The sequence below is a fragment of the Centroberyx affinis genome, unplaced genomic scaffold, assembly GCF_046629955.1.
Source record: "Centroberyx affinis isolate AG114_WGS23_722 - 3 ecotype Tasmania unplaced genomic scaffold, CSIRO-AGI_Caff_v1 ptg003487l_1, whole genome shotgun sequence".
Taxonomy (NCBI): Eukaryota; Metazoa; Chordata; class Actinopteri; order Beryciformes; family Berycidae; genus Centroberyx; species Centroberyx affinis.
In genome coordinates, this window is record NW_027281444.1 from 104,755 (window position 1) to 117,500 (window position 12,746).

The 12,746-nt window shown below is 46.5% G+C and overlaps 1 protein-coding gene across 1 annotated transcript in view; it reads right to left on the reverse strand.

Annotated features, from left to right (window-relative positions):
- Window positions 1-12,746, reverse strand: part of dusp8a (dual specificity phosphatase 8a) — a 39,936-nt gene that overhangs the window by 24,797 nt on the left and 2,393 nt on the right. Inside the window, exon 2 of the mRNA XM_071539673.1 lies at window positions 3,716-3,854. Within this exon, the coding sequence (XP_071395774.1) occupies window positions 3,716-3,854 (139 nt within the window). The remainder of the gene's footprint in view (window positions 1-3,715; window positions 3,855-12,746) is intronic.

Consider the following 12,746-nt stretch of genomic DNA (forward strand, 5'->3'; position numbering starts at 1 on the left):
ACTGGCAGATGGTGCTAGGAAAGATTAGGAGCAGTCATCGCACATCTGCAAAGCGCACACGCATCGGATGCATGAAGTGCACACCTGCAAACCTGCGTCCCCGTCTCTGTACCGCTCCCATTGCCTCTTCCCTGATCTACCTCTCTCTGTTTCCTGGAAGTCAGCCCCTTTTATATTCTTCTTCAATTTCTCTTTTTTTTTTTTTTTTAGTTCTTTTGTCATCCAGAGTTATTGTCTTTTTCCTTTAGTCCTTTGAGATTTAATGAAATGTGTGCTATAAATAAAATGCAATGCTATTTTTATTACCACCTCCCTTCCTCTCTAAACCATTATCCACCTCTCTTTCTTTTTTCATCTACTGAGCATGCCACACTTTCTTCTCTGTCTGCCTTCTCCCTGTTTGACTATTCTCTTTTCTATTCTGTCTGTCTGGCTTCTTATCCCGACACTAGACCAGCGAGGCAGGCTCAGATGCCAGAATCAAAACGTTTCACCCTGGCAAGGCTACATCACAGCTGATGCGACGCATGATACGGCTACGCACTTGGCATCAGCTAGCATACCAGCTAGCTCCACACTAGCAGGCAGTGTTGTCTTTGGTTGGACTCTGTGCTGCAGATTGGTGGGAAACACGCAAACTTCAGCCCCACTGGGGACACAGCTGGCTCCAACCAACTGATGTTCTCCTCCTCTGTACACACACACACACTCTCTCACACACACACACACACGCACACACGCACACACACAAAAACACGAAGGCAGAGCTCTGAAAAAGGCAAGACGCATCAGCCTCAGCTCCAGCTCAGTGAGATCATCGCTGTGGTAAAAATACGGCTGTCCTCAGAGGGATACGTTTCTCACAAACACTTTCGCACAGTCGATGAAGTAATAACGCAAACATACGCGCGTACACACGCACAGACGTACACACACACACACACGCGCGCTTTCCAACTGCCACCACCGCCACCGCCACATCCTGTGTGAACATATATTTCAAACTCCAAAACAGGGTAAGAGTCTTTCGCTACCCGGATTAGTCATCTCATTCACAAAAACAAATGGCCCTATAGGGACATGGCTTCCTCCATGACATCATCTGTGCATAGGAAGTGGTGTGCTTTTTTTGAGTTATTGATTGTTTGGTGAATGGGGAGAAACCGAAGAAGAGTCACTGATTGGTTTTAGATCAATAAGTTCCCATAATACATGCGGTTACATTATGCAACATGTCATTCAAGCTGTCTGTCTCTCATCTTTCCTGCATGTGAATTTACAGCAAGCTGCAGTCAGCGATTGGTTTAACCTGGAAATGTCAGAAATTAGCTGTACTTGGCAGTGCAAAAAATAAATAAATATCACTGCAGGCAACTTAGAATATGTGTGTGTATGTGTGTTCTAATCTCTCCCTTCAGAAAGCCTGCGCATACATAACAGTTTAGGCAGAAAATCCCTTCTCCCCCAGACAGCAAGACCAAGCTTGGTAATTATTCTTTTATAAACACTGTCCATCCCATTTATGGATTCATCTCATTTCTCTCTCTGAGCCTCCCTCATTCCACTCCCACCCGCAGTACACCTTGCTTGGTTTGGAGCGATGCTACTGGCAAGTGTGTGCAGTGCATGTGTGTGTGTGTGTGTGTGTGTGTGTGTGTGTGTGTGTGGTCTGTGTACATGAGGCTGAAAACAAGTTGTCAGTCAGATATGAAGTCACTGCCAGAATTAATAGCATCATAAATCAGCAGTTCAGTAGAGGGGCAGAGGGAGAGGTGGGAGAGAGAGAGAGAGGGAGGGAGGAGAGAAGGAGAGGAGAGTTTCTATTAACAATTTCAAACTACTTCTAATATTGAAGCATGCATGGTGAGTGAGAGGGAAGGTGAAGCCAAATAAAACCAGGAAGGGCAGGGAAGGAGAAATAAAGAAAGAAAGAAAGAAAGAAAGAAAGAAAGAAAGAAAGAAAGAAAGAAAGAAAGAAAGAAAGAAAGAAAGAAAGAAGGAAAGAAAGAAAGAAGGAAACTTATTTCCTACTTATGTATGTAACACTAGCCTGGTGCACTGGAGTCTCTGTCTTACATTCCCATGAAAACTCTGCAGCTCACTGGCTATCATTTCACACATATATGCAGATACTGCAGCACTCATTCACATAATTTCATCATGCATGAATGCATGTAGGCACGAATGCATGCATGCAAACACGCAGGCATGCACACACAAAGCCCTCCATCTGCCCACATACACACGCACACGTGCACACGCACACGTGCACACGCACACACATCAAGTATGCACAGACACTAGCTGCTAACTCCACTGACCCCAATAATACAACCACCCAAACAACAACCACTGCCATTGGCTGACTCCTTCTGGGGAATATTCTCTGCCACTGTTGTCGTGGAAACAGCAGAAAAGAGGGGACAGAAATGGAAGTGTGACTCCTCTTTTTTTTCCCTGAAGAACCGTGGAGTGAGCGAGCTGAGGAGACTGATAAAGAGGAAGAGAAGGGAATCGCTGACAAGGGGTCTTTCATTAAGAAGGGTATGATGCCTGATCAAAAAAGCTGTAATGGAAAATACTGGCTTTCAGAGAGAAAGAGAAAGTGTGTGTGATATTGAACATGGTTGTGATTGTGTGTGTGTGAGTGTGCGCGTGCTTGTGTGCATGTATATGTGCGGGTGTGCCCAGCGCAAGCATGTGCTCAGTACATCTCTGTGACTGTGACTAATTGTGGAGCCTGGGTGCTTTGAGGCAATCCTCGGCATCTATGAATGACTCATGGAAAAGTGCTAATCTCCCAGTAGAGGGAGAGAGAAGCGAGAGGAGGAGAAGAATAAGAAGGGATGCAGGGAGGAGAGCGAGCAGAGATTTGCCCGAGCAGCATGCCTCTGCCGTCTCATTTCCAATCCTGACTGAGGCAGATTACACTTCCCTTTCTGCACTGACACATTTGGGACAGATTCCTAAGCCTCTGTTAGTGTATTGCGTTATATGTGTGTGTGTGTGTGTGTGTGTGTGTGTGTGTGCACCTACCTCCTCCCTCAAAAAGCTGCAGTCACTGCTATCGAGACGTTATTAACTCAACGAGGCTATTAACAGTCTCGCTGGGGCTCAATTATAAGTCTTAGCGTGCTTAGTGGCCACTATGACAGGATAATAACTGTGGTAAATAAGGCTGGAGGATTGGAACGTAAGCTTCAGCTTTATTTCTGCGATGTTGGGTAAGAGAAAGACTCCAGTGAGGCTTAAACATCAAAGAGTCATCAGCGAGGCTTTGCAGCCACGCGGCATGCTTTGACACTTCCTCCTCTCTTCCCTATCTCCACATATACTGGTGAACCTGATGCCAGATGGTCGGCAGTCTGATTAGTGTTACCACAATTCAGGAATGGGGGATACAAGTAGTCTAATGTGATTGAAAAAGATGAATGCTCGTCAGTGACATCTGCTGACCAAACGGTGCCATGACACACAGCTACACTCAAATCACCGGCGGAGGGCTGAGAGCGAGCTGCACCTGTTCAGCGGGCAGCAGGGGGACGATAATGCATAGAGAAACACTGGGACACATCTAATTAAAAATAGACTCTGGATCACGGATAGCAACTTGTGTTTCACGCAAACAAAAACACCATGCCTACCATCCCACCCATTCTCACATGCTCCACATCTCTAACACACACACACACACACAGGCCATGAGTGTGCGTACCAGTGAGCAAAGAGACTCGGTGGAAGGTGCCCTCCAACTTCCCCATGAGAATGTGCACGAAGCCGTCTTTGGACAGATGCACCGCCTCTTTGGAACTCTGGTCGTACACCACCACTTCCTGCTTCCTGCCCAGCTCCACCTGCACACACGACAAGGAAGACAGTCGAGTTAGTTATCATTATCACAATAGAAAGAATGTGGAGCATCCAATAACAACAAGGAAGGGAGAGTTATTTGATACCTTAAGCACCAAATTTGCATATTGCACAACATAACTGAGAAATTGTCGCATCTCTGAACATCCAGCTGAGACATACACACACATGCAACTTATAGTTCATCAGAGGGGTCGCTGCTTGGCTGGGTAGGGGGGGTTCAGTGCCTTGCTACAATACATTGTGAATGTCACAGGGATCAAACCTGCGAGCCTCTGATCCTGAGATGATGTCATCATAAGAACATGGTGCTGCCCCCGAAATACACCAGGAAACAGCAACAAGGAAGAGAAAATTAACAAATATATTAGCTGCCAGGAATTATGACAATAAACAATGGCTGCACTGATGCCAATGAATGCAACACTCAGCATGATACAGTATAGGTGATTCTGGAGCAAGTTATCAAGACAAGTTTAAGATTATGAATAATGGATTAGGCCTGAATTTGCAATGTTTTGTTATTTACTGTGTAGAAACCGTCGAGAGGGTGGTTTGTTGTGATGGGAAACACTATCAGTAAAATCATAAAAGCCAGCTATATTACTTTGGGTGTGGGCATTCATCAATGCGTCAGTGTGATGCCGTTTATGCCTTGTCAGAGTGTGTTTGTGAGAAAGAGGATATGAGCATGCGCGGGTGTGACAAAAGTGTGCATACTGTGTGTGTGTGTGTGTGTTAGCGTGAGAGAGCGTGAGCGTGTGCATGTGCCTGCACAAGCCAGCCAGGCTGTGTTGTTCCCCATGTTGTCAGGCAGGCTTTGGTCACATGACCGTCAGGCAGCGCCTACTGCAGCTATGAATCACTGCATCATTGAACCACCACTGGACAGGAGAGGAGAGAGGGAGGAGGAAGGAAGGAAGGATGGGGGGCGAGCGGCAGGGGGAGGGTGGGGATGGGGGTGGGGGGGTAGTGGAGTAGTGGGGACGAGAAAGAGAGGTGGATGAAACGGAGCGAGAGGCGAGATGGGAGAGAGACGCAACAGAACAAAAAAGAGGAGGAAAGTGGAGGAGAAGCGGGATGAAAGTAACACAAGAACGGAGGCAGAAGAAAAGGGGCAGATGGTGGAGGAGACACTGAAGGAAAAGATGGAGAGGTGGGGAGGTGGGGGACAAGAGAGGAGACACGGGCAAAGAGGAAGGAAGTGACAGGGCAAAGGGAGAAAAGAGAGGAGGACCTGGTGTCCCTTAATCCATTTCATCTCTTTGTTTACATCAACATACCACCCTCCTTTCTCATCTAAAATGTATCTTCGAATAGCATCTAGCTTCTGGGCAAAACTGCACTTGCTCCGAGAGCGCCGCCCGCCCCTCCTTCGCCTTCTGTATGCTGAAAGGCAAGCTGGCGATGATAGCTCATCGTATAGACAGCTACAGTGTCCCTTATGCAGTATGCTCTATATGTTGCATGTGTCTGTGTGTTGGGGAGGGGGACAGTGTGTACAGTGTCTGATTATATTTCTGCTTACATAGCAGCTGTAGCAGAGCGGCTTGGCAGACGGCCATGCAGGTGACGGCCAGGCAGGACAAGGTCAGTCTCTAAAGCCTGGTTAGGAGAAACTCCGGTCTACTAAACCCCAGCCTATCTCTGCCTGACTCTCCCCTACCTGCCTGCATCCAACACCAACATTAACATTCAAGCAAGAAAACTTGGAGAAACTAAGGCAGAAACTCTGTAGCAGTCTGTAGCATCAATCATTAATTCAAACAACTTCAAACCACAAGTCCAACTCTTTCAGTCTCAAACTCTTTCCAACTCTTTCCTACCGTGTGTAACTCTCATGTTCAAGATATTTCTACCACACACCCGAAAATCACCAGCAACCGGTTTAACAGTTCAACATTTGCATTATTGTTTGACAGAAACAGAGCTGAGCTGAGATACCATCCAGCCCAGTATGAGTTTACATACAAAATATCAAGTGATACAATCAGCTGAAACAGCACTAGGCAGTAGAGTGAACCAACCTGATGCCGGTGTGTGTGTGTGTGTCTACACACTATGTGTGTATGTGTGAGAGAAAGACAGAGAGAGGAGTGCAACAAAACTATGAGGTGCAATGCAGTGTTGCAATGCAGTGAATGTAAAATTTATTGTGACTGATTATATTTGCATATGAGAGACAGAGATAGTGAGGAATAAAAAAACTATCCTTTAACCTCAGGTTTCTAGTCCCACCACCTTCTAGTATTCTTTACCACTTCATATCTCATTGCACTCATACTTATATGTTGTCCTACCTTCTCACCATCTCATCTTCACCTTTCCCCCCATTTTTTTTAAATCTCCCCTACTCCCTTCTTCCTCCAACCTTGGATAATGGAGGCTAATTATCCTAATAGGATCAGATCTAATTCGGGAGCCTGACATCAATGCCTGAGGATTACAAGCCTCTAACTGTACATACATATACAGAGCAGACACACACACACACACACACACACACACAACTGTACAGCATACTGAGCCTTGTCCGTCAGCTGACTGGCACAAAAGGTTTCACTTCAAGGGGGGAATTAAAACAAACTAGTGCTACAGTAAAAATAGAATTGTTCAACATGCTGTCAAGGATGGACAAGCAGTGAGTGTTTCATTCTGCAACTGGATAGCTTAATTTGCACATATTATGATGTAGCGTCTAAACACTGTATTCTGCACTGATAAGCATTTTCCCCCCAATGTATAGACGTACTGACTCACTGTATGTGCGTTTTTGTCAGCAAAAGAGATAAAACAGAACTGATTTGAGGGATGGATAAATTCTTGTTTTCGTCCACATACTTTATCAAATCTATAGTAAACATGGTGGATGCATTGAATAATTTCAGCTGGCAGGATGAAATTACACCTACCCTTCATCCCTTCTAAAAATGCTCCCTGCGGACAGGACAAGTAGTAGCTACTATATTTAGTATGTGAAGTGTATGCATGATAGTACAGTACCAGTTACAGCTTCCATTCAGTGTGTACTGTGACAGACAGTGAGACACCAGGTATGCTTTGTATTCTGCATGGGGTTGTGCATGGGTGACAGGACAGAGCTACAGCTCCTGCTCAGTATGTGATATGCATAGTGTTTGCTGCACTGTTAGAGGTCAACGACCTGGGGGAGTGTGGGGCTGGCTGTCAGACTGCAGCAGTAGTACGGTAGCCCTCATCCCTCTGCAGCAATACAGCACCGCTACTACTACTGTACTGGCTCTGTCTTGCTCTCTGACGCATGCACACTGCAGGTAAACAAGGAATGCCAGTGGGAGGCGGGGAGGGAAAAGGAGGGGTTATGGAGAGAGAGATGGAAGAAATAGAGAAAACGGGAGAGAGGAAAAGGGGGGAGTGGAGGAGATGGAGAAGGGGAAGAAAGCTGAGGCCGAAGGAGAATCGGAGATAAGGAGAGGGGATAAGAGGGAGGAGAGGAGCGTTGAGAAGGACAGAAGGTGGCACTGGCAGGCCGAATGCTAATAGCCTACTGCACCCTCGCTCTCTGTGAAGGATCTGAGGGCTGGCATCGCAGCAGGATGTAAACAAGGACCGGTCACAGGGCTAGAGGCTCTTTTCCTCCTCTCATCTGCAGAGGGAGGGGGAGGGTGGGAGAGAGGGAGAGAGAGGAAGCAAGAGAGTGACGGAGAGGGAAAGAAAGTGAGAGAGTGAGAGAGAAGGGACAAAAGAGGGGAGGGTGTGCGTGTGTGTTAATGAATGTATATCGGAGAATTTAGAAGAGAAATAGAGAGAGCTAAGGTGGTGGGAAAGGCGAAAGAGGGAGAGAGAGTTAGAAGTCTCTGCACATTTCTAAGTGATCCTGTGTTATAAAATATGAAAAGAGTGGGAGAACAAGGTTGGACACAAGGCTGCGAGTCTTGGCCTTCCTGTCAACACTCCTCTGTAGGGACAGTCCGCACACACACACACATGCACACACACACACACACGCACCATGAAACATAGATGATGGGTAGTTTGGCAACAAGCAATATCTGTGGAATTGCAGACACCTAGCCCTGGCCTATCATAACAGCCTGTGTAAGAAAGTGAAACATGGTTTCCCCTGACCTCTGCACCTCTACTGACCAGGGACAAGGTCAGCGGCGAGCGGGACAGCATGTGTGTTTGTGTGTGAACTGGGCTGTGACACAACATCAGCAGAAACGGTCTAAAAATGGCCCTGGATTCCTGAAATGCTGTCCGGGTCCTCTCTCTGTCCTCTCTGGGATGTCCCACTGCCTCAGCAGCAGGGAAAACAAGTCCTGCAGTATGCACTCTCCTCAGCTAACAGTGTTTTTTAGCTCGGGCTGCAAATGCAGAGCTGTGCGGAGCCCGGGAGAGGCTGCAGGAGAATAAAATATAGATTTTGAGGCGAGGATTTAGTATATCAAGGGCACGAGATGGTACTGGGATAGACCTCGCTGCCTTGTTTTGATTAATTTGAGTGCACAAGATACATGTCGCCGCCTCATTTTTTTTCATTTGTACCTTTATTATTTTGTGGCACAATTTCATCATTCGTGTGAATTAATTCATTAATTATCCTGACATTTTGCTGAATAAAGATATATTTAGTTGAATGAGGTTTTCTTATAAGGTATAGGATTGATCTGTTGATTAAATTCATGTAAAAACACTCAGGGGATGAGTCATCAAGGCATTACATACTGACAAAGCTTGCTGCACATGGTGTTATTATTAGTAAGAAACAACTGACATATTGAGAGCTGATGGGCTCTACCATCATCAATATGCAGACTGGGAAGTTATAGAGTATCAGTCAACAAGCGCTCCAACACCTCAGAAAAGGATTTGGTGCGGTGTGGTCGCACTGGTTTCATTTATTGACTTATTTTGGATGGGCACTCCCTGGCTCTGTGGAGCTGCTACAAAGCACACACACACATACAGCACATTACCATTACATACTGTACAGTACATACAGTACATTACATTCAGATAGAGGACCTGCTGCAACAGGCAGTGGATTCTGTTGGCAGTTGATCTGTCAGCTTGAGTCCAACACACAGGGTGCGATATACACCGCTCCCCTCTATAAAGATACCACCGCAGGGCCAGATGATGTCATTGATTGGCACTGGCAGCTGCCACTTCCGTATATGTTTGTGGAGGTGTCTATGTGCGAGAGAGTTCTTGTTCTTGTATCCTTATGAGGACCAAATGTCCTCACAAGAATGGAAAGATGAGGAACATCATAGTTTAGGGTTAGGACTTTGGTTTAGGGTTAAATTTAGAATTTGTATTAGGGTGGGTTAAGGTTTGGCATGTAGTGGTGAGGATTAAGATTAGGTTTAGGGGTAAGGGAATAAATGTAATCAATAGAAAGCCCTTACAAGTACAGCAATACAACTGTGTGTGTGTGTGTGTGTTTCAGACAGGGATGTGAGATGTGGCACCGAAAGGCGAGGACAGGGTGGTGAAAGTCCCTGACGCCTGTGTGCATGTGCAGCGTGAGGTCATCGCTGGTCATTTGAGTGACTTGGTCACCTGATCTGGTCACACCCTCGCACCATGAATGTCACAGAGAACCTTTGCCCCGACACACATGAATCCTTATGAGCACACACACACATACAGACACATACACACACACTCACACCAGGCCCCACATAGGTTACGCATTCACACATTCAAATAAAGTCATACTTGTACGCACATGCACACAAGCATGCAATTTCACACATACACACACTAAAAAGTGCACATGCATGCTGAAGTTCCAGTTATACCATGTCATCCTCCTCACTTGTTATATAATCAAAGCCCTGTTTCATATCAACAAGTCATATCTCTGAATCATTCCGCCTGTCTTTCTGTATCTCTCGATCTTGTGGATCAGTGAAACAACATGTATTTTTCCTCAGATATCCCTGCTTTACTCTATGCAGTACTCTGTGCAGTACTCTATGTGCACCGCATATAGCCTAGTTCTGAGTGTGTGTCTATGTCAAACAGTAGGCTCCTTAAAACAAACAATGATTCATGCCGTGACCTCATCACAGCAAACACATGACACATCCGGCTCTGTAGAAAACCACCTCCAGCTACAACGTGTTAGCTTGAACTTGGCAAAAGGAAAAAATGTGAATGAAACATAAAAATTCCCTGAGTTTGCCCTCTGCGTAATCCGGAAAACAATCCATTCAGTGAGTCATCACGTAAGTTCCCAAACAGTCACACGACTGTCAAGGCCGATGATACATGAAACGCTTATGTGTTGTCCTTCATTTTGACATGCAGTAGTTACTGGAAACCTTTGTATCCAGAACAATACAAAAAAAAGTTGCTCTCTCTGGTATTTTCCAAGGATGTGACCAAATATTGATGTTATCTTTGCCCTGAGTCTGACAAGTAGATGACAGACAAAAGCATTTCTACTTTGCATTACTTTACTTTTACACACTCCAACCAAATTTTTTTTTTAAATCACCCAATTTCCCATGATGTACCATAATGACCATATACCAGCACCCTTCACAAGGAGGATGGACACAGCATATGGTGTGTCATCAGTCGAACTGATGGAGATCTTCCTCATTGCGTGAATGGATTAGCTGGTCACGTGCAGTCTCTCCCCCCACAGCTAGGTAGCATGGCATTCAGCCAAACCAACCAATTAAGATCACAGACAAGATCATAGACCCATCGCCTGCCTCCCTTCACTGCAATGTGGCCATTAAACCAGAGAAACATCATCAGGCTAGTGTTTATTATCATGACTAATGTGCTGATATCACAACACTTGAACGCATACTTGGACAAAGTAATTATGGGCATAGGACTTTGATGTGAGCAACAGTACAAACAATTAAATGTCTAAGCGCTATTCAACCCTTACATAATAAAGCTACTACGAATAAATCAAAGAATCAATGTTAGTGATTTAATATAAATTTAATCTTAGTGAACTTTTCTTGGATAAATCACTCCCCAACTAGCAAAAAAGTGGGACAATAATGACATTATTGTCTCCTTGCCAGAAACGTATTTGTGGTAAACATTGAAGTTTAACCACATTCCAGCCTGTAGCAGCTCGCTGTGAGAGTAATGTCTGCCTGTCTACCTGCCTGCCTGTCAGTCAGCATGACCAGACCGCATCTGTTCCCTCCCTAGTACTTTTAGTTCCATTCAGAAAGACCTGGCCTCCGTGCCTCCATATAGGAAAGGTGCGTTCCCAGTCTGGCTGCTGGTAGTGATAACCTCTGGTCCATCTGTCAGGCTGGCCTGCCTGCCGGCCTGCCTGCCTGGCTGCCTCCTACGCTCGGCATAGCAGCAGGGATTAGCCAGGCTTAAGCCAAGAAACCACCCGCCTGCCCTGCAGCCTGCTGCAAAAGGCACTAGGAAGCCCCACTGCCTGCTAAGCCCGTGCCATCCCACTCCCAGCAGAGGTCCACCGGCACCTAGCCTACTGTATCCGACTCTGACCTACATTACCAGAGAGCCCGTGCTGTCAAGTGGACGGCGGTTATGAAAGGATGGGATGTGAAGGAGAGAGGAAAGAGGACACCATTTTGATTGCCGCTGTGCTGGTCATGGATGTCCATTCAGCTCCATCAACTGAAGCGATGGTGGCTTGTATGAAAGGGGGTGAGTGTAGCGCCTTGGGGGATGCAGGCTATTAGTACTCAATGGGATGTGAGGCAGAGGCAGCAGCCCACCCATGAATACCCTCAGTGCCGCTCTCTCGCTTCCTACATTCACTTCCCCAACAAAGAGCCACAATGGTGTCCTTTTCTGTCTTGGCTGGCTGAGGCGGCTCCTGGCGATGCTAAGAGCCCTGTGGGGGGTAGAGAGGATGGAGGGGTGTGTGTGTGTGTGTGTGTGGAGGGGGTAGCTGGAAGCCGGCTTTAACACCACACAGCCGGTCTGCACGTGCCCAGCCCGCGGCCTGCCAGTGGCCACACAAAGGGGATGATGTCATGCTTAGCCAATAACAAAAGAGTCTGGGGCCGCCCGGCCCTCCTCTCTCACCCGGCTAGTTCCAGCTTTATCCAGCCTAGCATTAATCGCAAGCATTATCCTCTTTACTGGGGGGTGGGGTGAGGAGTGGATAATAACAACAAGCCAGGGAGGCAACACAAGATAGGGAGAGAAAGAGGAGAGGAAAAGGAGTGAATGATGGGGATGGTGAAGGAACGGGTTGGTGGTGGGAGGCTGGGGGTAGACAGAGAGACAGACAGACAGACAGACAGAGGGAGATAAAGCAGGAGATTGTGTGAGAAGAGACAGAATGAAAGAGAGAGAGAGAATGCAGGAGGACGATGGGCTCTATAGGGTGCCACAGTGTGAGACCTGACAACCACCGAGTTTCACAGAGAAACAGACCCAACAGAACCAAAAGACCCACATAGACCCAGACACACACTTGCTTCTCAGCTGCATCTCACAAGACTGACGTACGGCACGAAAGTAATAAAAATCAGTCAGGCTAGACCGACCCTAAAACTCTCTACCTTCAGAGCTACAGACCTTTGTCTCCAGCTTGGACATGAGCTCTATTGATGCTGCACTGTATTTCTGTATAAATCCACAGACAGCAGCAGCAGGTCACAGAATATCAATGACCCTAATCTAAAACCCTTATTCAAGCCAAGCCGGTGCTTTCGGCAAGGAGGAGTCACATGTCAGGCTCTGATTCAAGATCTCCTGTGAGGCTTCTCATTGTATGGGAACCGCTGCTAGACTTGCCGTCGGACTCAACAAAGGCTTTTGTATCCGCTCCCAGGTATGTGTAGCTCAGTCTGGCAGATATTAGCCAACGCACTAATATAGGAGGTGTTACACAAGATCCTTGTCCAGTTAATCGTGGTGAAGGC